The sequence below is a fragment of the Oryctolagus cuniculus genome, chromosome 19 (assembly GCF_051225735.1).
Source record: "Oryctolagus cuniculus isolate XC-2025 breed Fujian yellow rabbit chromosome 19, ASM5122573v1, whole genome shotgun sequence".
NCBI lineage: Eukaryota > Metazoa > Chordata > Mammalia > Lagomorpha > Leporidae > Oryctolagus > Oryctolagus cuniculus.
The window spans coordinates 70,532,438-70,559,391 of record NC_142885.1 but is presented as its reverse complement, the minus strand read 5'-3'; the positions used below and the strand labels follow the sequence as shown (position 1 = coordinate 70,559,391).

The 26,954-nt window shown below is 63.0% G+C and overlaps 1 protein-coding gene across 5 annotated transcripts in view; it reads right to left on the bottom strand.

The window, feature by feature from the left end:
* The window catches only part of PKD1 (polycystin 1, transient receptor potential channel interacting), a 44,713-nt gene extending 33,265 nt beyond the window's left edge, over positions 1-11,448 (bottom strand). For 4 of the 5 annotated variants that reach the window (XM_089321851.1, XM_089321852.1, XM_051839518.3 and 1 more), the window contains exon 1: positions 11,007-11,427. In XM_089321851.1, the coding sequence (XP_089177977.1) occupies positions 11,007-11,221 (215 nt within the window). In that variant the 5' untranslated portion in view covers positions 11,222-11,427. Of the gene's footprint in view, positions 1-11,006 lie in introns of all 5 variants that reach the window. The other variant, XM_089321853.1, reaches the window with a different exon arrangement.
* Positions 11,449-26,954: the final 15,506 nt, after the last annotated feature.

Below are 26,954 nucleotides of genomic sequence, written 5' to 3'. Positions count from 1 at the left end.
AGCCCAGCCCCAGCCATCAAGGGCATTAGGGTGATGAACCACGCATCTGAGCACTTGTCCCTCTCAGAGACATAGCTTAAAACGTTATTTACGGTCGGCGCTGTGGCGCAGAGGGTTAATGCCCTGGCCTGAAGCGCTGGAGTCCCATATGGGCGCCAGTTCGAGTCCTGGCTGCTCCACTTCCGACCCAGCTCTCTGCTGTGGCCTGGGAAAGCAGTGGAAGATGGTGCAAGTCCTTGGGCCCCTGCACCCGCGTGGGAGACTTGGAGGAAGCTCCTGGCTTTGGATCAGCACAGCTCCAGCCATTGCAGCCAATTGGGGAGTGAACCATTGAATGGAAGACCTCTCTCTCTCTCCTCTCTGTGTATCTCTTTCAAATAAAATAAATTAAAAAAAAAAAAACCATTATTTATGTATTAGATGGGCAGAATAACAGGCAGAGAAGGAGAGATCTTACATTTGTGGGTTCACCCCACAAACGCCCACAACAGCCAGGGTTGGGTCAGGCCAAAGCCAGGAGCCCCACGTGGGGCTCCCACGTGTGTGGCAGGGGTCCAAGCACTTAGGCCACCTTCTGCTGTTTTCCAGGCAAAATAGCAGGGAGCTGGATCAGAAGCAGAGCAGTGGAGACTCAAATCACCCCTCCAGTATGGGAGGCAGTGGTTAAAAGTGACAGCTTTTGCCAGCGCCGCAGCTCACTAGGCTAATCCTCCACCTGCAGCACTGGCACACCGGGTTCTAGTCCCAGTTGGGGCGCCGGATTCTGTCCCGGTTGCTCCTCTTCCAGTCCAGCTCTCTGCTGTGGCCTGGGAAGGCAGCGTAGGATGGCCCAAGTGCTTGGGCCCTGCACCCCATGGGAGACCAGGAGAAGCACCTGGCTCCTGGCTTTGGATCGGCGCAGCACGCCGGCCATGGTGGCCATTTCGGGGCTGAACCAACGAAAAAGGAAGACCTTTCTGTCTGTCTCTAACTCTGCCTGTCAAAAAAAAAAAAAAAGTGACAGCTTTTAATGTTTAAATAAACAATGTTTAAAAATATAAGCAGTTACCAAAAGAAGTACAAATGGTCACAAACATGGGAAAACCAATCCAGTTTAGTAGCTGGAAAAACACCAATCACAGTCGTCGCTGCCGAGCCGTGAGCGTGTCAGAGAGCCGGTCCTGGGGCGGGGGCGTGGAGGGGCCGGCTGCATCCTGAGACAAGGCCACCGCCTGGTCCAGGCTCCTGTGCCTCCCGACGGCACAGCCCCGCTGCCCCTCCAGCCCTCAGTGGCTTTAGAACCCGCTGGCGGGGCCGGCGCATGACGCAGGTTAATCCTCTACCTGCAGTGGTCTCTGCTGTGGCCTGGGAGGGCAGTGGAGGATGGCCCAATCCTTGGGCCCTGCACCCACGTGGGAGACCTGGAAGAAGCTCCTGGCTTCGGATGGGTGCAGCTCTAGCTGTTGCGGCCATTGGGGAGTGAACCAGCGGATGGAAAACTTTGTCTCTCCCTGTCTGTAACTCTACCTCTCAAATAAATAAATTTTTAAAAATCTTAAAAAAAATAAAAAATGAAAAGAACCACTGGTGGAGGTGCAGGAGGGGCCCCGGCCATCCTGCCCTCTGTGCTGGGCATTCCTTCGGCTCCAGCAAGGCTGCGGGCGGCGGCCCTGTGCACCTCCCTGACTCAGTGGACGCTGCTGGGCCCCTCCAGACCTGCACGTCACTGTCGTGGTCTCCAAATCCAGGAGGCTGGGCCCCCACTCGCCACACTGCACTTGGGCCCTCCCAGCTGCCACCTCGACCCCCCTGAGCTCCCACGGCAGCCCGGCACCCGTCGGGCAGCTGGCCCTGTGCAGGGGGGCACCCGGGTTGCCTGAGGGGTCCAGGGGGCAGGACAAGGGACAGTGAAGGGCACCAGGAGCGCAGGGCCTGCACTCCACGCAGCAGCACTGGCTGCACACGAGGTCCACGTGGGATAGAACGCCAAGGCCTGCTCACAGAGCCTCTTGGCCCCGTGCGGAGCTGGGGGCTCCTCGTGGTGCGAGTTCTTCCCCACAGTTGTGGGGTAGACTTAGAGAACCCACGCCCGAAACACTGGAAGAGAAGAGGCCGTAGGGGCAGAGGGACACAGGGAGGAAGCCTCTGTCCCAACTAAGCCTGGCTTCTCCCTCGTTTCACCTATTAAAAGGACAGGTCTCTCCCAGCACTGGCCAAGGCCCTCACTACTGGACATCAGGGTAGGTGGGCCCACAGCCGGCTGCTCGGGTCTCCACACCACCCCAGAGGTGAGAAGGGACGGGCTAGCGGACGGGAGACCAGGGAAGAGCCACTTCCACAGATGGGTGAGGCAGCCAGGGGCCAGCGTGCCGACTGTGGCAGGCCACGGCTGTGCCATGAAAGATGTAAGCCCACAGCAGGGGCTCCCCAGGCAGCGGTGACAAGGGCAGCACAGCCCCTGCTGGGGCCTCCGGGAAGGTGGGCTGGGGAGCAGGCTCCTCTGGCCAGCGCGTGCACGGACTGACTTGGGAGGCTGGCACAGGCCCCTGGTCCCACCCACCTGTCACTCAGGGAGTTCACAGCCTGGACCCCAACATGGGAAGAAAGGAGAACAGGCCCCAAAGATGTTCTGCTATACCCCACTTTCTGAGAGATGTCCCCAGGTGACTGGGGGCGCTGACAGGAGGGTGAGGCGGAACCCTGCATGAGGGTCAGCCGCAGGGTCCCAGTGTCCTCCCCAGCACCTCCCAACTGAGGCCTGGGCCTAGCACACCCGGCTCCTTCCCCACCCACGGGGGCTTCTCCCTACCACTCACCTGAGAGGTTAGGAAAGTGGGGCCCACCCTCTGAGGCACCTGGACCCTACAGGGCCCCTCTAAGACCCAAGCAAGCAACTCCAGGGACTCCATGGCCAAGGCTGGGAGGCCAGACCAGGTCAGGGGGAGGCACTGAAGCTGGGGACCGCCCACCAGGGGAGACAGCAGGAGACGATGTATCAGTCGCCTCAGCCTGTCTGTGCCTGCCTTCAGCTCTCGGATGAGACCCAGAGCCACAGGGGACATCCCAGGCATGGCCTGTTCCCTCTCCTGCTCCAAGATGGGCAAACGCTTTGGGAGGGGTAACATCGCTTACACACTGGGGTGGTCACCTTCCACTAGCTCATTTGTCCTGGGGAGGGGCCCTCTGTGCTCCTGGGCTGCAGTAATGTCCCTGTGGAAGGCAGAGACCCTGCCTTGGCCCCCGTGCACCTCACAGGACTTGCTCGCACGTCCGGCTTTTAGCAGGAACGAGGAGGGGGCTTTCCCCCTTCCCACTCAGGGCTCAGCCCCCGACTAGTGGGAAGGACACGGAGGGGCTGAGAGCGGCGGGGGAACCCGGGGGAGCGGGCAGAGGCCCTGCACGTTCCCTGAGCACTGAGGGGCCCGAGACCCTCGTTCACCCTGCAGCCAAGCCGGGAGCCTGCCCCACAGGCGAGCAGCCGGCCCCCTCCCTGCCAGAACGGGGGGAAGCTCGGGTGCCGGCTCCCCAGTCCAGATGCCGGGCGGGGTCTGGGGGCTGGCCGGAGCCCCCAAGGAAACATCTGCACATTCCAGACGCGTGTGGTCAGCGGCGCGGGCGCATGCCAGGCCCGGCACCCCCACCCCGGCGCTGGCTGCAGCGCTGGAAACAAGCTTGGGGGACGGCTCCGAGGGGCCGCCCGCAGAGGTTATGTAACCGCGCGGCAGAGCCAGCCGCCTCCCTCTGCCAGGGCAGGACGGCGGCGGGAGGAGGCCTGCTCCCCTCCAGGGCCAGCCAGCCGGCTCCGTCCTCTGGGGAGGAAGCGGGCTCCCCTCAGCCCAGCGAGGGGGACGCCCCCAGACATGCCCCCTCCCGGGCCAGCCCAGGGCGGGGCAGGAGAGGCCACGGCCCGGCAGGCCCTTCCTGTCCGAGGAGCGGCAGCCGGAGCCAGTGCCGTCCCATCGCCCCGTCTGCTTTCACTCCTTCTATTTATGGCGACCGAGGCCGGCTTCCAGGGCCGGAAATGATGATGTTTAAATTAACGAATTCAAGTTCAGGAGAGAGCGAATCTGAAGAAAAACACGCCGGGCGTGCTGGGGGGAGGCGGGCAGGGGCAGGGTTCTGGCTATGCCCACCCTGCCTCTCCAAGAAGGGGAAAGGCCTGGCCAGCAACGCCGCAACGTCCCCCACACAGGGCCCAGCCAGAGGAGGGAGGCTGCAGGGGCTCAGGCCCCGGGATGCCTGCACGAGGGGCTGTGGCCTCGGGAGTCAGGCACAGAGGCCCCTCCCCATGACCGTGCTGGGTAGGCGTGTGTCCGCCCTCACAGAGCCCCTCACGGCACTGCACGCTCCCAGAGCTCAGGATGAGACGCCAGCGGCGACAAGGCCTGTCCAGGATCCTCCCGGGCCCACCGCAGGGGCAGGGAGGAGAGCTGAGGGAGTGGGGCAGCCCAGAAGGGGGTTCCGAGGACAGTGAGGGGGGCAGGGCAGGGCAAGGGGCAGCCAAGGAGGGGGCTCTGCAGCCCTGGCCCCCTCCAATCCACCTGCTGGTATCTGTGCAGGGCAGACCTGCGCCAGGACCAGGCCTCTCACAACCAGCACACGCCCAAGCCACACCAGCCCCGTCCTCTAGATGGGCACACTGAGGCTCAGGGACCCCACTCCCCCTCACAGCAGGGACACAGCCAGTGAGGACTCTGGGCACATGGCTGTCCACGGGCAGCAGAGCCCCACAGTGACAGAAGCACTGGTCCAGCCCACGGCCACGGCACGAACCCGCCTGACACCGGGCTCCAAAGCAGCAGGGAGGCTCTGCCCTGCCAAGGGCTGTGAGCCTGGCGCTGGCCTTTCTCAGTGCGGTGGCCAGGTGAGAAAGCTGGCTTCTACCTTTGGGGTAGTCCATCCCCTCGGGGCGCCTTCAGAGCCGGGGTGCCAGGGCCAGCCCTCGGGAGCCACAGGGAGAGAAAGGGCCCGCGGCCCCTCTCCATGGCTCTGGTGCCTGGGCACCCCTGGGCCCCTGGCAAAGACAGCTGCCAAGCCGTAGGGAACAGCGTGTTCCCAGAAAAGACATGAGCCGCATTTTCCAGCTGCGTCTCCTTGTGCAAGGAGAGGCGGCCCAGCCCAGCCACACAGCCGCCCGCGTGGGCCAGGCCCGGCCCCGAGTGAGCAGGCCGCCCCAACGCCGCCACCCAGACGGCAGCAAGAGACGCGGGATGTTTTCATTCCACAGCGCTAGGCGGCCGGCCCGGCTGGCTCCCGCTGCTGGCGCTGGCCACCGCAGAGTGTTCCGGAAAGGAAAATGTGTGTCTCCATCCAAAATGGCTTCCTCGGCTGAAACCAGACCCCGCCAGGCCTCCCTCAGGAGCCAGGGTCTCCTCGCCCACTCCCCAGGCAGCCCAGGGTGGGGGTTCCGGCAGGAGCAGAGCCGCCGCACGCCCAGGGAAGGCTGGCGGTGGCAGCCCAGCGAGCCAACCGGCTGCCGGGGCAGGCAGAGCAGACGGGGAGGGAGAAGGCTCCGACGGGAGCACCCAGGAGAGAGGCAGGGAGTCTGCAGAGAACCAGAGTGGGTAGACAGGCGAGCAGGCTGGGCACGACTTCCCCAACCAGCACCGACGGGCGGAGCGACACAGGGCGGGCGCGTGTCACAGCCAAGGCTCCCAGCAGGCCACGCAGAACCCCGAAGGGTGCCCCGGCACTGTCTGAGGTCCAAAGACCGGGGAAAAAAAGGGGTGACTCCTGGGTGCTGCTTCCATCTCGTGAACTCGGCATCAACACATTGCGTGAATGCGTCCGAGACACACGCTCAGGGAGACCCTGGTAAAAGCACACGCGGGGCGGCGCTGAGGTGTGGCAGACAAAGCCTCCACCTGCGACACGGGCATCCCACACGGGCTGCTCCACCTCCGACCCAGCTCCCTGCTGATGCGCCTGGGTGAGCGCTTGGGCCCCTGCACCCCCGTAGGAGACCCAGAAGAAGCTCCAGGCTCCTGGCTTCGGGTCTGGCCCAGCCCCCAGCCGGTGTGGCCATTAGGAAATGAACCAGCAGGTGAAAGATCTCTCTCTTCTCTCTCTGTAACCCTGCCTTTCAAATAAAGTATTTAAAAATCAATCTACACACACACACACACATACACAGGTAATCCACCACCCGCAACGCCAGGCAGCATCCGACCCGGATGCTCTACTCCTGAGCCTGCCCCCTACCATCCCTGGGAAAGCCGCGAGGAGGGGCCAAGTGCCTGGGCTCTTGCCACTCAGCTGGTAGACCCAGAGGAAGCTCCGGGCTCAGGCCGGGCACAGCCCTGGCTACTGCAGCCACCCGGGGAGTGAACCAGCAGAGGGAAGACCTCTCGCACTCTAACCCTGGCTCTCCTACAGCCCGAGGATGCCTGTGAAGCCAGCCCGGGACGGCAGGAAGACTTGGGGAGGCTGGGCCCCTGAGCTGGGTGTGGAGGGTGCACCAGAGTCCGTGCTGCAGCAGGCGCCGCCCCCCACGGCACCTCCCGCTCCCAGACTTCCCCGCTGTCTGCTCTGCAGAGGGCCGGCCCTACAGGTGCACCTCCTCGCGGCTGGTGCTTGGGGACAGCGAGGACAGATCGAGGGGGCCCCTTTAACAACGGTCAGTTACTGCAGCTGCCAGGGACGAGGTCCCACTGTAGGAGCGGCTGAGTGGTGCAGCCAGCGTCACCCACAGAGGAGCAGGGGTGAGTACCCTGGGCACCTGCTTTCGGGATGTCAGCCCGAAGACCAGGAAGGGGCAGGCAGGGCCCCGGGTCGGGAGCTCGTGGAAAGAACTGGGAGGAGACGCCCAGCACCAAGAGGCCTGCAGACACCCCCCCCCGCCACCCCGCCGCTGCACACTGGCGTCCACTCCACGGGCACTGAGAGAATCCCCTCTGCTGTGACCAGACAGGGACTACGGCAAGTGACCCAGCGCTGGAGCCCAGCTCCCCAGTCTGCGAGACGGGCCGAGAGCGGTCCCAGCTCCACGGCACGCGGGCGAGGCAGGGGTCTGTGAGGTCAAAGCCATTGGCGCTTGGCCGAGCCCAGCAGGCAGCAACTGCCAAGGGGTGCGTCTCCCTTCAAGTTGGGACGGAATTTACATATAAAATTCACCCGTTCAAAGCCCACAATTCACTGTTTCCAGCACACGTGTGTAAGATTGCACCTAATGCCAGAACATTTTTTTCTTTTCTTTAAAGATTTATTTACTTGAAAGGCAGAGTTAGAGAGGCAGAGAGAGAGAGAGAGAGAGAGAGGGAGAGGGAGAGAGAGAGGTCTTCCATTTACTGGTTCACTCCCCAAATGGCTGCAACAGCCAGAGTTGGACCAATCCGAAGCCAGGAGCCTGGAGCTTCCTCCGGGTCCCCGACGTGGGTGCAGGGACACAAGGACTTGGGCCATCTTCTACTGCTTTCCCAGCCACAGCAGAGAGCAGGACAGGAAGTGGAGCAGCCGGGACCCTAACCAGCGCCCATATGGCTCACTACGCCACAGCGCCAGCCCCCAGAACATCTTCATTACCCCACACCGCCTGGCCATCCCCCCCCCCCGACCGCAGGCAGCCTCCGGTGCTGTCTCTGCGGGCCTCGCCTGTCCTGGGCACGTCCCATCAGAGGAGTCCCCCACGTCTTCAGCTCGTCAGCACTGAGGCGCCGCCGGTGCTCCAGCCCTGCTCATGGGTTTGACGGCCACTGGTCGCGCAGACACGCTGGCTTCCCCCACCTGCTGGTGGACAGCTGGGCTGCTTCACCTCTGGTCAGCTGTGACTGGACAGCTAGGCACAAGCCTCCGTGGGACACTCTTCAGTTTCTCCCGGGCCGACACTCAGAGTGGACCGGCTGGGTCAGCTGCCGCCTCCAGGACTCGCTGCAGGAGCCCCCGATGCCCGCGGGGTCCACACCATTTCACACTGCACCAGCGGCACACACGGGCTCTGGTATCTCACGGTGGTCTTCACGTGCGTCTCCCCAAAAGCTAAGGCCTGCACCACCGCCCTGTGGTGCTGGCCACGTCTTCTCCGCAGACACGGCTGCCGGGCCCTGTGCGCCTTTCTCGGCGGCAGCGCCACGCTGCCCGAGCTCTGCACGTGTCCGACACGGGCGCTGGCTCTGACCCGCGGCCGCACCTCCTTGCTCGTCCCCACGGCCGATCTCGCGGCAGCGTGCTCAGGCCCTCCGGGCGCCACCGGCTCTGCAGTTTGCCTGTTCTCGCCCTAGAGTCCTGCGGGTGCCCACGGCCTCCCTGTGCTCCTCACGCCCCTCACAGGGGGACCGTGGATGAGGCTGGCATTGCTCCACACTGCGGGCAAGCTCGGGGTCGGTGACTGACCAGGGAGCTCACGGAGCCCCACGCAGGCACGCACCCGGTGGCGGCCTGAGAGCCCTCCCCGCACCTCTGCATACCAGCCACGCTGCTTCCCTCCCAGACCCTGACCACCGCCCGACCAGCTCCCCAACTCTAGAGGCCCCGCCTACTGCTCCTGTCACCTTGCCCCTAGAGACCCCACAGGACTGCCCCCTCTGGAGTCTCAGCACTGGGGGTCCTTCTGAGCCGGCCCCAAAGCAGTGCCCACCCCTCACCTGTGTCTTGTACTTGGGAGAATGCTTGCAGCTGTCAGTCTAACGCAGGTTCCCACTTGAAAACAGAGCCCCAGAGGGGCCAGGACCTGCCCCAGGGCGGGACCTCATAGACACTGGCCAAAGGCTGGGCACTCAGCGGCCAGATCCTCCCTCAGGTGGGGGCTCACGGGGGGGGGGGGGCAGAACAAGCCTCAGACCTCAGCGAGCTGGGAAGCAGGCGCCTGGAGACCCTGTGCTGCCCAGCCAGACCCAAGGCAGACATGGGGGTCTGCGCCTGCAGTCACCTTCCCCCAAACCCTACCTGGGGCAGACACCAGGGCTGAGCCTCCTCCCGCAGCCTCCCTGCACTCTCCCATCTTTTCGGGACACAGGGAGGGAGGGCCAAGCCCCAGAATTCCCAGCAAACAAAACAGGACCCAATACTTCAAGCCAGTGAAGCCAAGACTACTGAGCCCCCGGCACACGCCTTGTCCTGGACCAGAGACACAGAGAACATCCCCGGCCAAACCCACCAGCACCTGTCACCAAAGCAGTCTTCCAAGAGCAGCCAAGCCTGGGGCCCGGCACAGCTCAGACCTGGAGCTCTGCCTGGGACAGCTCCCTCCCACCGTGGGACAGTCTAATGGGCCCACAGCCTCGAAGCGTGGCTCTCCACCAACGTACCGGAAGCCGCCACAGCACCCAGAGGTGACAGCACAGAGCCCAGCGGCAGCCCGGGCCGCGGAGCCAGATTCCTCAGGAGACGGGAGGTCCCTACACCAACAGCCACGCCCAGACCATGCCGAGCGCCGGCTACGTGGGCCCTGACGGCAGCTCAGGAGGTGGAACGCGGGTGCGCTCCCGGCGCTGCGGGACTCAAGTAAACGGGCCGGGTGAGATCCCGTCCAAACCACAGGCAGGGAGGCTGTGGACGGTGAGGTCTCTACAGCTGCAAGCCCAGCACAGCAGGACACGCGGCCGGTAACGTCCCGCGTCTGAAGAATCCACCCCACCCCCCAGCACTGTCTGACCTGAGGCCCAGGCCATCACCCCGCCTCGCCTCGGGCCAGCCAGGGAGCCACAGATGGACGGTGACAGCACCAACCCTACTCAAGGCCTCAGACTTCCACGCTGTCCACAACCCCCGGGGAAGTCACAGCTCCGGGCTGTGAAGAGCACGGACATGCCCCCTGCCCACAGGAAGTCACCCTATGTCCCACGGCAGCCACCAAAACTCAGGACAGGGCCCAACGACGCGCACGCAGGCCACGGGCTCAGGTGCCACGGCTTTAGCTCCTGGACAGCTCCCAGGAGGCCAGCGCGGGACAGCACCAGGTGCTGGCAAGTGCCACCCCACCCCACCCCAGCACCAGGCCCAGCAGGGACAGAGGCACCCTGACCCCTCAGCAGCCACAGAGGGTGGGGCGGTCTGACGCAATTCTGCAGTGCTGTGGGCAGGCAGGCGGGCCGGTCCTCCGTCCTCACAGACCGGCTGCGCCACCAACGCCGGGGGTCAGGGCGCGGCCCAGTCACGGCTCCCGGCTCCCGGTGGCCCTGGAATCCCTGCTCCTCCCCACCCCACCCCCCCGGGACACAGTTCCCCTAGAGGCGGCCATGGCTGGGCTTACCCAGGACCACAGGGCCCCTCACCCCAGGGGATGCCAGGGGCCACAGCCCCGGCCAAGGAGCGGGCAGGACGGGCAGGCCCGAGACTGTCCCACGCACACCCCGGTGACGGCTGTCTGCACATATCAGCCACTCACAGCATCTCAACCCGCCCTGGGGCCTGGACACCTCCCAGCCCAAGCCCGCCTGCCCTGTGCCAGCTCAGACACCTAACCCCTTCCAGAAGGCGGCCCAGGGCCTCTGCAGGGTCTCAAAGCCCCACAGGGTCCAGGGTAAGGCCAGGACCCCGGCCCAGACACCCCTCGGGCTCCCCCTGAAGCTGCCACCTGGCCAGGTCCGGCCTCCGGCCCTCGGGCTCCCCCTGAAGCTGCCACCTGGCCAGGTCCAGCTCCGTGCCTTTGCGCCCACCTCCCAGCCCCTTCGGGGCCAGCTAGCCCTCGTCCTGTCACCTCAGGGAGGGGACGCACTCCCGGCAGCCCTGCGCTCCCCACTCCCCGGGCCTCCCGCCGCGCCCCGCTTCGCCCCCGGCCCGGGTCGGCTCCGTGAGCGGAGCCCGGGGGCGCTCGGCGGGGCGCGGCCGGGAAGGGGCCAGCAGTTGGAGGGAAACCGCTCGCGTTCGCGTCCCTCAGGGCCGCGCCGGCCGCGGCCCCAGGCTTTCCTTATTTAGCCGGCCGACGTCCCGAGCCGGCGCCTCTCCCTGGGAGCGGCCTGGCCCGCGTCCCTTCCCTTCCGGGGGCGGGCAGCGCGCCCACGCCCCTCGCGCCCCACGCGCGGCCCCGCGGCGATGCTCCCGCGGCCCGGCCGCCGGCGCCATGGCAACCCCGCCCGCGCCCGGGTACTCACAGGGCTGTGGCGTCTGCGGGGATGCGCAGCGCGGGCCCGAGCGTCCGCAGCCCGCGGCCCGAGCAGTTGACGCGGCAGGCGCCTCCGGGCTCCGGGCTGCACAGGCAGGGGGGCGCGCACGGCCCGCAGCCGCGCCCGGGGCCCCCCGCCAGCGACCCGAGCCACAGGCCCAGGCCCAGGGCCAGCGCCAGGCGGGCGGGCGCGGCGGGCGGCATCGTCAGGGCAGCGCGCGCATGGCCCCGGCCGGCCCCGAGGCCCGCCCGCGCGCCGGCGGCCGCGTTCAAGCGGGGCCCGCGGACGGCATGTCGGAGCGACGGGGCGAATCGGGCGGCGGCCGCGGCCTGTCTGCCTGCGCGACACCCTCGGCGCTCGGGGCCAGGCCGCGCTCCGGGTCGTCGGCCGCCCGCTAGCGCGCTCGCGCTGCAGTGCGGGCCCCGCCGCCGGCTCCTCCTCCTCCCGGCGCGGCGCGGCGCGGCGGAGGTGGGGCCGGCGTGGGCTCCGCCTCCGTCGCCGCGGGGCGGGGCCGGCGTCCGCAGGCTCCGCCTCCCACTCTGCGGAGTCGGGCTCGGGGGCGTGGCGTGGGGGCGTGGCTAGAAGCGAGGCCGCGCCCCACGCCGCAGACTCTGGCGAGGCGGGGCTCTGAAGGCTCCACCCACTGTGCTGCCCGATAGGCCGCCCCTGAGGTGGGCGTGGCGGCCTCGGGCTCCACCCCTGCGCTCTAGAGTCCGGGAGCGGTGCCGAGGTCCAGGCGCCGGGTGAGCCCCGGAGCGGGCGCCCCTTCCCGCGCGGGCGGCCGCGGCCCCTCCCGGCTGGGACCCCGCTTTGTGCGACCTGGGTGCGTGCGCCCAGGGCCTCTGAGCACCCAGACCCCAATAGGCGCGGACCTCTGCCGCAGCGCGCTCGCGCGGGGGTGGCATCTTGTCCCCGGGGTCGGGAGGGCACGCCTGGACCGGGCTCCTGCGAAGCCCGAGTGGGCGAGGGTCCTCGGAGCCCGCGCGCTCACGCTGAGTAATTGCGGCTCTAGCGGGAGCCCGCGGGGCATGGGCGCGCGCGGGCTGGACCACGCGAGTACGCGCTGCAAACGGGCTGGGAGCCGCACGTTGGGCGATCCCCTTACAGGAAGTACCCAAAACGGGCACCGCCGCCGTGGAGACCGGAAGTAGATTAGGGGCCGCGGGGACTTGGAGTCGGCGGTTTCTTTGGGGGGGGGCGAAGAATGTTCTGGAATTGCGAAGCGTTCGTGGCTGCACAGCCTCGCAGATAGCCCTAAACCCCTGAACTGTAAGGGTGAGAGTTTTGTGCCAAGTTTTAAAATAAACATGTTCTAGAATCGCGCCCACGCTGGCCTACAGGGCTCCTGTCCTGGGCGCCTGGGCAGGGGCTGTGTCCTGGGGGCCCTGGAGCCCAGCTCGCTCCTGCCAGCTGCCTCCCCCACCCCACCCCGCTTCGCCAGGGGTCCTGGGCCCAGCGCCCCCGCCCGGCACAGTTCTGCTTGCTTGGGCACGACCAGCCCTACCTGCCAGGGCTGAGCCACGGGCAGCTGCCCATCCAGCCGTCCAGCAGAGCCTGGGCCCTGCTTCCGACAGTGCCTCCAGGGCACAGGGCTCTCCCAGGCCATCCCCTCCCTCAACCCTGCCCCATGGCCAGTGCAGTGCTAAGCACGTGACCTGAACTGAGGGCTTGGTACAGAGCTGCACGCTGGCAGGCTGGAGGCAGGCAGGTGAGGGCACAGGCATGCACAGGGCTGGCATAGGTTTTCCCTTAATATAGGGGAAGGCCGGGACAGGCTTCCAGGCTCCGGGGCTGTGCCAGCCAGAGGCATGGGGGCTGGGGAGTGGGAGGTCTGGAGGGGACAGCTTGAGGGACAGAGGGGAGGGACCCCACGCCCTCCACGCATCTGTCCACAGTCATTCTTTGCCTTGCTGGGTTGGGTGCACGATGATTGTTCCCCAGGGAGAGGTTGGGGAATTGGCCCGGGCACACAGCAGTGAGTGGCAGGACAAGCTGGTAAGACGGGAGGCAGCCGTGCCAAGGGCAGGCATCGCCCAGGTCTACACTCGCATCTGAGAGGTGTCAGAGATAGAAATGGAAGGGAAGCGAACCATCCGGAAGTGAGGATTGACCTGCTACGCCATGGCACTAGCCCCTTAGGTTGTTGTTTTTTTTTTTGTTTGTTTGTTTGTTTGTTTTTAAGATTTATTTATTTTATTTGAAAGGCAGAGTTGAGAGAGAGAGAGAGAGAGAGAGAGAGAGAGAGAGAGAGGTCTTCCATTCAATAGTTCACTTACCAAATGGCTGCAACACCTGGACCTCGGCCAGTCAGGAGCCAGGAGCTTCTTCCCGGTCTCCCACAGGGGTGCAGGGCCCAAGAACCTGGGCCATCTTTGACTGCTTTCCCAGGCCACCGCAGAGAGCTGGATCAGAAGTGCAGCAGCTGGGTCTTGAACCAGCGCCCATGTGGGATGCCGGCACTGCAGGTGGCAGCTTTATCTGCTGCACCACAGTGGTGGTCCTGCCCCAAATGTCTAATTCTTGATTTACTAGACACATAAAGGCTTTTATTGACAGTGAGCCATGAGTATTAGTAGAAAAGAAAAGAGGCAACAAAAAACGAGGAGGGGCGGGTGCATGCTCCCCCCCCCCCGTAGAGATGCTGGTGGGAGGGGCGGGTGCATGCTCCCCCCCCCGTAGAGATGCTGGTGGGAGGGGCGGGCGCGTGCCCCCCCCCGTCGAGATGCTGGTGGGAGGGGCGGGCGCGTGCCCCCCCCGTCGAGATGCTGGTGGGAGGGGCGGGCGTGTGCCCCCCCCGTCGAGATGCTGGTGGGAGGGGCGGGCGCGTGCCCCCCCCGTAGAGATGCTGGTGGGAGGGGCGGGCGCGTGCCCCCCCCCGTAGAGATGCTGGTGGGAGGGGCGGGCGCGTGCCCCCCCCGTAGAGATGCTGGTGGGAGGGGCGGGCGTGTGCCCCCCCCCGTAGAGATGCTGGTGGGAGGGGCGGGCGTGTGCCCCCCCCCCCCGTAGAGATGCTGGTGGGAGGGGCGGGCGTGTGCCCCCCCCCGTAGAGATGCTGGTGGGAGGGGCGGGCGTGTGCCCCCCCCCCGTAGAGATGCTGGTGGGAGGGGCGGGCGTGTGCCCCCCCCCGTAGAGATGCTGGTGGGAGGGGCGGGCGCGTGCCCCCCCCCCGTAGAGATGCTGGTGGGAGGGGCGGGCGCGTGCCCCCCCACCCCGTAGAGATGCTGGTGGGAGGGGCGGGCGTGTGCCCCCCCCCTGTAGAGATGCTGGTGGGAGGGGCGGGCGTGTGCCCTGTAGAGATGCTGGTGGGAGGGGCGGGCGTGTGCCCCCCCCCTGTAGAGATGCTGGTGGGAGGGGCGGGCGTGTGCCCTGTAGAGATGTTGGTGGGAGGGGCGGGCGTGTGCCCTGTAGAGATGCTGGTGGGAGGGGCGGGCGTGTGCCCTGTAGAGATGTTGGTGGGAGGGGCGGGCGTGTGCCCTGTAGAGATGCTGGTGGGAGGGGCGGGCGTGTGCCCTGTAGAGATGCTGGTGGGAGGGGCGGGCGTGTGCCCTGTAGAGATGCTGGTGGGAGGGGCGGGCGTGTGCCCCCATCGAGATGCTGGTGGGAGGGGCGGGCGTGTGCCCTGTAGAGATGTTGGTGGGAGGGGCGGGCGTGTGCCCCCCTGTAGAGATGCTGGTGGGAGGGCGGGCGTGTGCCCCCCTGTAGAGATGCTGGTGGGAGGGGCGGGCGTGTGCCCTGTAGAGATGCTGGTGGGAGGGGCGGGCGTGTGCCCCCATCGAGATGCTGGTGGGAGGGGCGGGCGTGTGCCCCCCTGTAGAGATGCTGGTGGGAGGGGCGGGCGTGTGCCCTGTAGAGATGCTGGTGGGAGGGTGGGCGTGTGCCCCCCTGTAGAGATGCTGGTGGGAGGGGCGGGCGTGTGCCCTGTAGAGATGCTGGTGGGAGGGGCGGGCGTGTGCCCTGTAGAGATGCTGGTGGGAGGGGCGGGCGTGTGCCCCCCTGTAGAGATGCTGGTGGGAGGGGCGGGCGTGTGCCCCCACCGAGATGCTGGTGGGAGGGTGGGCGTGTGCCCCCCTGTAGAGATGCTGGTGGGAGGGGGCAGGCGTGCCCCCCCGCCCCGGGAGACGCGGGTCAGAAAGCTGTGTCTCAGGCCGAGGCCTCTGGCTCCTGCCTCTGGCTCCTCCTCCCGCCTCCTGCAGGTGCAGACCTGGCGGCAGCAGGTGCAGGCGCAGGTACCCGGCTTCCTGCCCCTGCGTGGGAGGCCAGCGTGGAGTTCCTGGCTCCTGACTTGGGTCTCCAAGCATGGGCAGGTTGGGAGTGAACTGGCTGATGGGAGTGCTCTCTGTGTGCCTCTAAAGTAAATAAGTTTGGGGGGGTGGTAAGAACCACACCAGTTCAGGAAGGTATTTTAAATATAGAAGCAAACCATTCAGACACCACTTGGCATGCCAGATCCTGTACTGGAGTGACTGGGTTCAAGGCCCAGCTCCACTGTTCATTCTCACGTCCTGCTGATGCACACCTTGGGAGGCGGTGGTGACGGCTCAAGTACAGGGGTCCCTGCCACCCACATGGGAGGCCCAAACTGGGTTCCAGCCTCCAGGCTTCTGCCCCAGCTGTCACAAGTGTTTGGGGAGTGAACCCGTGGATGGTCTCTTGGTCTGTCTCTTTGACTCTCTCAGATTTGCAGATAGAATACATTAATTAATTTCACAATTAAAATAATTTTAAAAAGAAACAACGGATCAGTATAGTCATCAAAACTAGCAAAATAAGCAGGCATAAAACCAAGCACTTGGGTAATCATAGTAAGTGGAAATTAGTTAAATTCTCTCGTAATAGGGAGAGTCCTCATATCGAGCAGAAACATCAAATCCAGGTAAAGTCTGTTTATAGGACAGGCATACACAACCCCGAAGGGCTAAGAATAGCGAGAGGAAAATGCAGACACAAGCAAGTTAGAGGTGTCAAAGAAACCGAACCTAGTGCATAAGGTGTCAAATGGAAGGTTTTTCACGTTAAAAAGAGGACACCCCGTGAGGAACATATGCTGAACCTCCGCCTTCTCAGAAACAGGACTGGGTGACTCTCAGTGGGACAGGAACCTGGCAAAGTCCCGGGAACAGCAGGGCAAACCTGGGACCTCAGGCGGCAGCGCCCCCTACAGGCCTCCTGGGTCCTCGCTGGCACCCCATCGGAATCCAGTCCAGCACCGAGGCTCCCCCAAGGGGACCTGAGCCCAGGGTCTCCCTTCCAACACAGAGTCAGGAGAGTGGCTCAGGGGCTCCTGGGACGAGGCTGCACACTCCTGCAGCCTCGAGATTGACAGGCAAAGATCAAAGCATCAAACACGTGCAGCTGCCGCCCACTCTGACCTCAGTGAAGCTGCTTGGCGTTTACTTCTCTTTTGTTGCCTTTTAAAGGTTTGCGTCGGGGCCCGCGCCGTGCGCACTAGGCTAATCCTCCGCCTGCGGCGCCGGCATCCCATATGGGCGCCGGATTCTGTCCCGGTTGCCCCTCTTCCAGGCCAGCTCTCTGCTGTGGCCAGGGAGTGCAGTGGAGGATGGCCCGGGTGCTTGGGCCCTGCACCCCATGGGAGACCAGGAGAAGCACCTGGCTGCTGGCTTTGGATCGGCGCGGTTCCGGCCATTGCAGCCAATTGGGGAGTGAACCAGCGGATGGAAGATATCTCTCTCTCTCTCTCTCTCCATTTCTCTGTGTGTTTAACTCTGAATTTCAAATAAATAAATATGGCCCGGTGCCATGGCGCAGTAGGTTAATCCTCCACTTGCTACGCCAGCATCCCATATGGGCGCCAGTTCTAGTCCTGCCTCGTCCTCTTCCAATCCAGCTCTCTGTGGCCTAGGAAAGCAATAGAGGGTGGCTCACGTCCTTGGGCCCCTGCACCCACATGGGAGACCAGGAAGAAGCTCCTGGCTCCTGGCTTTGGATAGGCACAGCTCTGGCTGTTGTGGCCATTTGGGGAGTGAACCAATGGAGGGAATACCTCTCTCTCTGTCTCTCCTCACTGTCTGTAACTCTACCTCTCAAGTAAATAAAATAAAATCTTCAAAATAAATAAAAATCTTTTAAAATTTATTTATTTGAAAGAGTTAAGAAGAAGGAGAGGCAGAGAGAGAGAGAGAGAGAGAGAGAGAGGTCTTCCATCCCCTGGTTCACTTCCCAAATGGCTGAAATGGTCAGGACTGGGCCAGGCCAGAGTCTGGAGTTTCTTCCGGGTCTCCCACGTGGGTGACTCGGGTCACCTTCCACTGCTCTCCCAGGTGCATCAGCCAGGACCTGGATCTGAAGTGCAGCACCCGGGACTCGAGCTGGCGCCATCCAGAAAGCCAGCGTCTCAGGCAGTGACTGCTGTGCCAGTGCTGAGCCCCGTCCAGGGGAAGTTAGGTATCCTCTTTAAACAACTCTGGGGCCAAACAAAAGCTTAAAAAGCAGATTATATAGAAACTACTATAATGAATATGCGTCATAGCAAGTCTGCAGGATGCAGTCAAGTTATGCATGAAGACGCTGGCGTGACGGCGCAGCAGGTAAAAGCTACCCCCTGCAGCGCCGGCATCCCAGATGGGCACCATTGTGTGTCCTGGCTGCTCCATGTCTGATCCAGTACCCTGCTAATTGTCTGGGAAGGCAGTGTAAGGTGGCCTAAGTGTTGGGGCCCCCGTATCCACATGGGAGACCCGGATGAAGCTCCCGGCTCCAAGCTTCGACCTGGCTCAGCCCCGGCCATTGCAGCCACTTGAGGAGTGAATAGGAGATGGAAGCTCTCTCTGTCTCTCCTTCCCTCCCCCTCTCTCTGCAACTCTGTCAATAAATAAATAAATAAGTCTTTCATGGAGAGAAACAAATAGCATTACTTGTTTTTTATTTTTTAAAGATTTATTTTATTTATTTTCAGCAGAGTTATGGGGGCAGAGTAGACACAGAGAGAGGTCTTCGATCCACTGGTTCACTCCCCAGACGGCCACAATGGCCAGGGCTGGGCCAGACCAAACCCAGGGCACCCATGTGGGATGTGGCAGCTTTACCCCGGGCCCTGACACCAGGCCAACATCACCTGCTTTTGTCAGGAAGCATGAAAAATCAAACCAACAGGTAAAACTAAGCACCCATTTCAACGTGCTAGAACAACTATAAACTAAACCCAAACAGAGTGGACGGAAGGAAGTTAGAAAGTGGAGAGTGGAAACCGCTGGGCGTGAGCACCATGGGTGAGCCAGCGCCTGGGAAACCCACACCCACATGGGTGCTGGCGCGAGTCCCGGGTACTCTGCCCTCTGATCCAGCTTCCTGCTAATGCAGCTCGCAAGGCAGCAGATGTGGCTCAAGAACATGGGTCCCTGCCACGCAGCGGGAGACCGGCGGAGTTCCCCGCTCCTGGCCTCTGCCTGGCCCAGCCCCGGCCATTGCGGCCGTCTGGGGAGTGAACCAGTGGGAGACCGGTGGAGTTCCCCGCTCCTGGCCTCTGCCTGGCCCAGCCCCGGCCATTGCGGCCGTCTGGGGAGTGAACCAGTGGATGGAAGGCATTTGGGGTGTGAACCAGAGGATGGATACTTCCTCTGTCTCTCCCCCTCTCCCTCTGTCTCTCTGCCTTTCTTATCAATCAATCAATTAATCTTTTTAAAAAAGCAAGACTGGAAATGATTCATAACATGAAGAGCTATTGTAAGACAGGACTATTCTTTTTTTTGCTTTCTTTCTTTTTTTCTTTCTTTTTCTTTTTTTTTTTTTTTTTTTTTTTTTTTTTTTTTTTTGGATAGACAGAGAGAGAGAGAGACAGAGAGAAAGGTCTTCCCTCCATTGGTTCACCCCCTAGATGGCTGCCACAGCCAGTGCACCGTGCTGATCCGAAGGCAGGAGCCAGGTGCTTCTCCTGGTCTCCCATGGGGTGCAGGGCCCAAGCACCTGGGCCATCCTCCACTGCATTACCAGGCCACAGCAGAGAGCTGGCCTGGAAGAGGGGCAACCGGGACAGAATCCGGCGCCCCGACCGGGACTAGAACCCGGGGTGCAGGCGCTGCAGGCAGAGGATTAGCCTAGTGAGCCGCGGTGCCAGCCATGACTATCGATTTTTTAGAAAACTTTCTGGCCAATGTGACTGAAAGAAGAGAGAAACGCACTCTGGAGTACTAAGATGAACAAGAAAGGTGTGGGGGTAAGGTGCTCTTTGGGGATCGGCACCCCAATCAGAGGGCCTGGGTTCAAGTCCCGGCTCCACTTCCAATTCCACCTTCCTGCCAATACTCACCCCAGGAGGCGGCGGGTGATGGCCCACGTACTTGGCAGCTTCCTACCAGCCGTGATGGAGACCCCGGTGGAGTTCTGGGCTCCTGGCTCAGCCTGGCTGTTACAGGCATGGAAGGAGTGACTCAAAGGATGGGAGACTTCTCTCTTGCTTTCTCCCCCTCAAATAAGTAAATAAATAAAAAGATTTTTAAAAGAACAAAGATTTATTCACAGAAACGAAAACATTAAGAAAGTGTAAGAGAGGGGCCGGTGCTGTGGTGTAGTGGGTGAAGCCGCCGCCTGCGGTGCTGGCATCCCATATGGGTGCCGGTTCGAGTCCTGGCTGCCCCATTTCCAATCCAGCTCTCTGCTGTAGCCTGGGAAAGCAGTAGAAGATGGCCCAAGTCCTTGGGACCCTGCACCCGCGTGAGGGACCCGGAAGAAGCTCCTGGCTCCTGGCTTTGGATCGGCATAGCTCTGGCCGTTGCGGCCATCTGGGGAGTGAACCAGTGGATAGACGACCTCTCTCTCTCTCTCTCTCTCTCTCTCTCTGCCTCTCCTTCTCTGTGTAACTGTGACTTTCAAGTAAAACAAATAAATCGTTAAGAAAAAAAGAAAAAGGAATTTACGAATGAAGACTCCAAAAAAAAGTATAAGAGAAAATTATGTGCAATTATTTGCCTAAATCTTCTATAAGGTTTACTTATTTAAAAAGCAGAGCGAGAGAGAGAGGGAAAGAGAGGTAGCTTCCATACTGGTTCATTCCTCGAGTGGCCACGAGTACGTGGCCCACGGCCCCGCCTTCCCAGGGGCACTGGCAGGAAGCCGGACGGGAGGCGGGGCAGCCAGGACTCGATCAGGGACTCCCCGACGGGATGCCAGCCTTGCAGACGGCTCCGCAGTGCTGACTGCTTTTCTAAACTTTCAGAATCTTATAGGGTGGTCACAAATGAAAAACCGCAACAGAGCAATAACAAAAGAGCTGGAAAGCGCATCGAAGTGCCCTCCGGGAAGCGCGGCTTCGTCCAGATCACTGCCCAGTGTGGCAGGGGGCCGGCTGCGGCCGAGCCTGCAGTCCCGCGACCGCGCAGAGGAGGGGGCGTGACGTCGGTGGAGGGGCGGCGCTGTGGGGGCTAACCGCTGCCTGCAGTGCCAGCCTCCCGGCCGCTCCACGTCCAATCCAGGGCTCTGCTGCGGCCTGGGAAAAGCGGCAGAAGATGGCCCAAGTCCCTGGGCCCCTGCACCCACGTGGGAGACCCGGAAGAAGCTCCCAGCTTCAGCCTGGCTCAGTCCCAGCCATTGCAGTCATTCAAATAAATAAATCTTCTTTAAAAGAAAGTTCCTGGAGAGAACCAAAAGACAAGTTTATTTCGTGCAAAGATTCTGAAGCCCAGGGTGGGCCTTGTGGCGCGGCAGGGCCAGGGCCAGTCCTGGCTTCTCCACTTCAGATCCAGCGAACGCCAACCCCCATTCCTGCTAACTTGCACCCGGGAGGCAGCAGGTGGCTGGGTCCCTGCTGCCCACGGAGGGCACTGGGCCTGAGCTCCCGCCTCCTGGGAGGCACTCCAGCAGATGGGAGCCCTCTGCCTGTGTGTCCGTCCCTTTCGGTCTGCGTTGCCTTTCAAATAAGTTAAGTAACACCTTTCAGTTTACCAGTCGAAGGTCCCGAGCTGGAGAGTGCTGAATGTTTTCAGGAAGATGTGCTGCCGGCCAGGTGGGGACAGAGCTGACTCCAGGTGTGTGGCCACAGCCAAGGAGAGCTGAGAGCCACCGAAGCTGGGAGAGGCACGCACCGGCTTCTCTCCGGAAGCCTCCCGAATTCACCCGGCCTGAGTCCTGGACGACTCGCGGTGCAGCAGGCCTCCCAGCTGGGCTGCTTCAGGTCGCCGCGCTGGTGGTGCCACAGCAGGAAGCCGAGACAAAGTGAGCACATGGCGGGTGGGGGCGGCGCTGTGGCGGAGCGGGTAAAGCCACCGCCTGCAGTGCCGGCATCCCATATGGATACCGGTTCAAGTCCCGGCTGCTCCACTCTGATCCAGCTCCCTGCAATGGTCCTTAGACCCCTGCACCCGTATGGGAGACCTGGAAGAAGCTCCCGGCTCCCGGCTTCCGGATCGGCGCAGCTCTGGCCGTTGTGACCATTTGGGGAGTGAACCAGTGGATGGAAGACCTCTCTCTTTCTCTCTCTCTGCCCCTCTGTAACTCTCCCTTTCAAATAAAATAAATATTTTTTTGAAAAAAAAAAAAAGATTTATTTATTTGAAAGGCAGAACAAGAGAGAGAAAAACAGAGATATTGATTTTCTGTTTGCTGTTCACTTCCCAAGCAGCCCCAAAGGCAGGTCTGGGCCAGGCTGAGGAGCCTGGAGCGCCATTCTGGTCTCCCACATGGGTGGCGGGAACCCCTGCCCTTGGGCCACATTCTGCTGCTTTCCCAGGAGCATTAGCGGGAAGCTGGGTCTGAATCGGAGCAGCCGGGATGCCAGCGCCGCAAGCGGCAGCTTAACCTGCCGTGCCACAGTGCCAGCCCCCTTCGGCACCACCTTCCCCTTCTGTGTTGCTGACAAACCCACCAATAGCACTTTTTAAAATAATTTATTTGACTTCCTGGCCTCGGTTCACTCCCTAGGCGTCCCCAACAGCTGGGGCTGGGCCAAGCCAAAGGCTGGGACTCAACCCAGGGCTCCCACAGTCGGGGCAGGGACCCAGTGTGTATGTTACCAGGAAGCCAAGCTTCTCAAACCCGGCACTGTGACGCGGGGCGCGTGGTCTTAACCGCCGCCCGAGAGCCCCCTCCTCCACAGGTGGTGTCGGCAATGAAGAAACGGGTGCAGTGAGGGGCTCTGCCCAGCCCGGGGCCGCTGGTGGCTGTTCGTGACATTGCTGACGCTGATGGTCCCGCGGGGCTCTGTCCTCTCACTCCATACTGGTCCTGAACCCTCCATAAGGTCACCCAGAGCCCACCCGGGGAGGCCCTGCCTTCCCCAGTGGCTTAGGGGCCCTAGCCCTAAGCCTGGCTCCTAAGCCAGCACTGCTGGCCTGGTCCTGGGCCACTGAGACTGACCAGCTCTCCTGTGGGTGCGGGACCGTGGAGGGAACTGCTCTCTGTCTCCCCCACGGAGCAGCCGGCCTGGAGCAGGGATGGACGCCCACCTGTTGCCACCTGCCCGCAAGGCTGAGTGGACTGCAGGGGGCGTCCTCCCCGGATCTGGGCTCCTGAGCCCTCCCCCGCCACACACACCTGGGTATCGGGACGCGCTCGGCTGACGTCAGCGGGGCTGGGGTGACTCAATCCCCCGGTGGAAGTCGCACACACCCGCCACTGCGGTTCCTCTGCCGTCTCCATGGCAACGCTCACGCGCGCTTCTCAGAACATAAGGTGTTTGCGCTGGAGGGGACTTCAGAGACCGGCTCCTCTGCCCCCTCATTTCACAGAAGCCCAGAGAGGGGACGGTGCGGGCCTAGGGCCGGGCTGGGGGCCCACGACCCTGCTGGCCCCGTGCCCACCCCGGCAGCAGATGGCGGCTTGACAGGGACACAGGCGTTGGTGGCCTTGCCACTGTCCCTGAAGCCCAGCCTAGATGTCTCTGGCTCAGCCATCGGGCTGGCCCTCAGGGCCTGGTAGGGCAGCGGCAGGCAGGCTGGGTTCTGTCCCAGCAAAGTCACAGGCTGAGCAGAGGCCCCAGGGAGCCATGGGAGCACAGCCAGGGAGGAGGACAGGCTCCGTGGGCGAGGTCAGACTCCTGCTCCTGCCCGCGCCCCCTCGTCCGAGGGACCCAGCTCTGTGGGTGAGCTCCTGCAGGGAGCAGGGGGACTTGGGCCAGGAGCCAGGGGGTCACTGTGGCTGGGGACTCGTGGCATACGTTGGTCCAGGACACGGAGGCCAGGCCCACAGAAGGATCAATAAGACCTGGTGCAGCTGGAGGCCACGGGTGCGCACAGCAGGGGCCAGGCTGTCAGAGGGGTCAGACTGAAGGAATGGAGGGTGAGGCCCCCAGGAGGCGGGCGCAGCCCTGCGGTCACCTCAGTCCTTTGGGTCCTCCTGTCCACCCCGCCCCCAGGGCCAGGAAAGCCAGCACTGCGCCCTAAGGTCCCTCCTGGAGCTCAGCCAACTCCAGAGCCTGCCTCGATGACCAGATCCCAAGACCCAGAGAACATGGACGTCCCCGGGCCCGGCCAAGGCCACCCCTCCTGGTCCCGGCTCTCCGGTTATTCACGGCCACGTAGCAAACACGCACCAGACTCTCAGGAACCTGCTCACCTCCAGGCTGTTTACAGGCACTGGGGGGGCTGGGCCATCCACCGCCGAGACCCCTTCTTCAATTACTGCTGCTAATTTATCTGCTTGAGAGACAGGCAGACAGCTCCCATCCTCTGGCTCATTCGCCAAACACCTGTGACGGCTGGGACTGTGCTTGGGGGCCAAGCCAGGGGGAAGTCAACCTAGGTCTCCCACACGAGTGGCAGGAGCCATCCCTCCGGCCCCCAGGGTCTGCATCATCAGGAAACTGGACCTGGGGGATGCGGGCGTCCTGATTGGCACCCAGGTCAGCAGGCCGAACACCTGTCCCAAGCCCTGGCTTCTCAATCCTGTGTCTGGTGACTCAGCTCCCCCGCACAGGGCTTCCCGGGTTTCTCCCAGCACGGCAGCTGGGTTCCGGACCACAGGAAGGTCTAGGTCGGGGGTGAAGGTGCTCACTACCGCCCATTCCCGTTGGTCAGAGCAGCACAGGGCCCTCTCCCTTTCTGGGAGAAGTAGTAAAGAATTTGCCCTCTAGGGCCGGCGTTGTGCCTTGGCAGGGAAAACTGCCGCCTGTGACGCCTGCATCCCATATGGGTGCCAGTTCGAGACCTGGCTCCTCCACTTCCAATCCAGCTCCCTGCTAATGCACTCGAGAAAGCAGCGAAAGATGGTCCAAGTGCTTGGGCCCCTGCACCCACATGGGAGACCCAGAAGAAGCTCCTGGCTCCTGGCTTTGGATCAGCACAGTGCACTGGCTGTGGCAGCCATCTAGGGGGTGAACCAATGGATGCAAGATTGATCTCTCTCTCTCTTTAAAGATTTATTTATTTGAAAGTCAGAGTTACACAGAGAGAAGGAGAGGCAGAGAGAGAGAGAGAGAGAGAGGTCTTCCATCTGCTGGTTCACTCCCCAGTTGGCCGAAATGGCCGGAGCTGTGCCGGTCCAAAGCCAGGAGCCAGGAGATTCTTCCGGGTCTCCCATGTGAGTGCAGGGGCCCAAGGACTTGGACCACCTTCCACTGCTTTCCCAGGCCACAGCAGAGAGCTGGATCAGAAGTAGAGCAGCCAGGACTCGAACCAGCGCCCATATGGGATGCCGGCACTGTAGGCGGTGGCTTTACCTGTTATGTCACAGCCTCAGTCTCTCTCTCAGTGTAATTCTGACTTTCAAATAAGGAAATAAATCTAAAAAGGAATTTGCTTCCTTAATCCCCCACAGCACCCCTGTCTGCCCTGTGACGCTCACCCTGCAGGCTGGGTCTTCTCTGTCCCCGCGAGCTTTTTCCTTAGATTTGTCTCCTGCCTGCAGGTCCCACCATCTACCCCTGCCCCGACCCCCCAGTGTTCCCGTAGCATAGCAGCACACACACACACACACACACACACACAGGGACATCAGCCAGGCTGTGACACACACACACACACACACACACACGGACATCAGCCAGGCTGTCTCACACACACACACACACACACACACAGGGACATCAGCCAGGCTGTCACACATACACACACACACACACACAGGGACATCAGCCAGGCTGTCACACACACACACACACACACACACACACACACACCCCTCAATGGCTCCTCACTTCCTGCTGAACAACTACCACAATCCCAGGCAGAGCAAGCCCGCCCCTCCCACCCTCCCAGCTGGGCGACCTCACAGGTGCCCACCTACCAGGTCCCTGCCTGCGCTGGCCAGCCCGTCCCCTCTCCCCTCTCCCCTTGGACTCCTGCTCAACCGCAGAAGCCCAGAGGCTTCCGTACAGCCTTGGTCTCGCCAGCTGACGACAGGGGTGGTACCTCTTGGCACCGCCAGGCACATTCTGCCTGAAGCCCCCGTTAGCAAGCACACGTCCTCCTGTGTGCCTCTCACCTCCCGACGGAGGGCGGAGGCCTGGAGCCAGCTGCGGAGGACACGGCCGTGACCACGACAAGCGGCTTCCTGCGCCCAGACAGCTTCCCTTCGCAGGGGAACAGATGGCAAGCAGAGGCAGGACTGGGGATTAGCAGGACTGCTGGAAGGCAAGGCAGAGGGGCTGCGTGCAGGCGCTCGGAGCGCCCCACGTCGAGAGGAGCCGGAAGCCTGCGTTTCTTATGGGGACTCGCTCCGTTTCAAGTGAGCTAGGGCAAAGCCTGTCTCTCGCGCTGCCTGAAGCTCCCCCTTCCCTGGCCTCCCACTGTCGCTCGCTGGCTTCCTTCTTCCCGCCTCCCACCAGTGACCCAGCGTGCCCTCCTTGCAGCCCCCGCCCCTGAGCACCCAAACTCCTCGCACTTCCCACGCACCTGGCCGGGTGCGCTCCCAAGCAGTGGCTGGTGGGAAGGTGTGGGCCCACCCACCCCCCGGGGTCCTGGGGCAGTGGCCGTCAATTTCAGAGGCCCTCGGTTGCCACCCTGGCCTCATGGGAGTGGGACGCCAGGAGTCCCCAAGGCCGCAGCAGTGGGGGCCCAACACCCCCACCCACCCCAGGCCCACTGCACATGCACCAGGTGACTGGCCTGGATGAGGCGGGGCCAGAGGAGCAAGGCAAGGTAGCAGGCCTGGGCGGGTGGGGGTGCAGGTTCCTAGAGAGAGTCTCCAGGCTGCTTCCAGCTGCAGGTCTCTGGGGGGTGAGCGTGGGTCAAACCCAACCCGGCACAGTTCAACGCCCTGGAGCCCGCGTTCCAGGGGCACGCCCGGCCCAGCCGCCTCCCAGACTGGTGACCCCGAGAGCTCCTGCTCCCATCGGCACACGGGGACTGCAGCGGCACCCCGCCCCCCAGGGTGGTTTGGCAAATGGCACAGCCTGGAACACCACAGTACTCCATGTGGGGTGGTGTTCCCCGCCTCTGCTGTGCGGGGCTGGGCCAGGCGCCCGGCCTCCCTCCATCTGTGCCCTCACAGGCCTCTGAGCCCGAGAAGCAGCTCAGTATTTGGGATATGGGCGCCGACAGCCGGGGAGAATCAGGCCCCAGAAGGCCAGGGGCCCTGGCCGCACCTGGCGCATCTCCAGGCACGGTCCCCAGAGGCACACCAAGAAGCTCCCTGTCCCAGGGCCATCCCCACCCCCGAGATGACCACTTTGGTCTCACTCTCTAGACCCAGGGCCGAGGTGGGGGTCCTGGGACAAGTGGGGGGTGTCAGGTGGGGGACCAGCTTGGGGCTTGGCAAATCAGCACTGGCCACCGTCCAGCCAGAAAGTGGGAGTTCGGGTTAGCTGCGGCCCCCCCATCTCCCCGCCCCATGGGAGGACGCCCTCCGAGCGCCTGCTGCTTGCTTTGACACCCCAGTTCCTTTCACACCCCCCCCCCCGCGGTCTCGGAGGCTGCAGCCCAGCCGGCAGAGGCGTGGGGAGAGCCCTGCGCTCCTGCGCTCCAAGGCGCGCGGGCCGCGTCTCGCCTGATACCCAGCTGAGCGCGGAGTGCTCACGCGCAGCCACGTCCAGGTGTCGGAGCCTCCTGGACT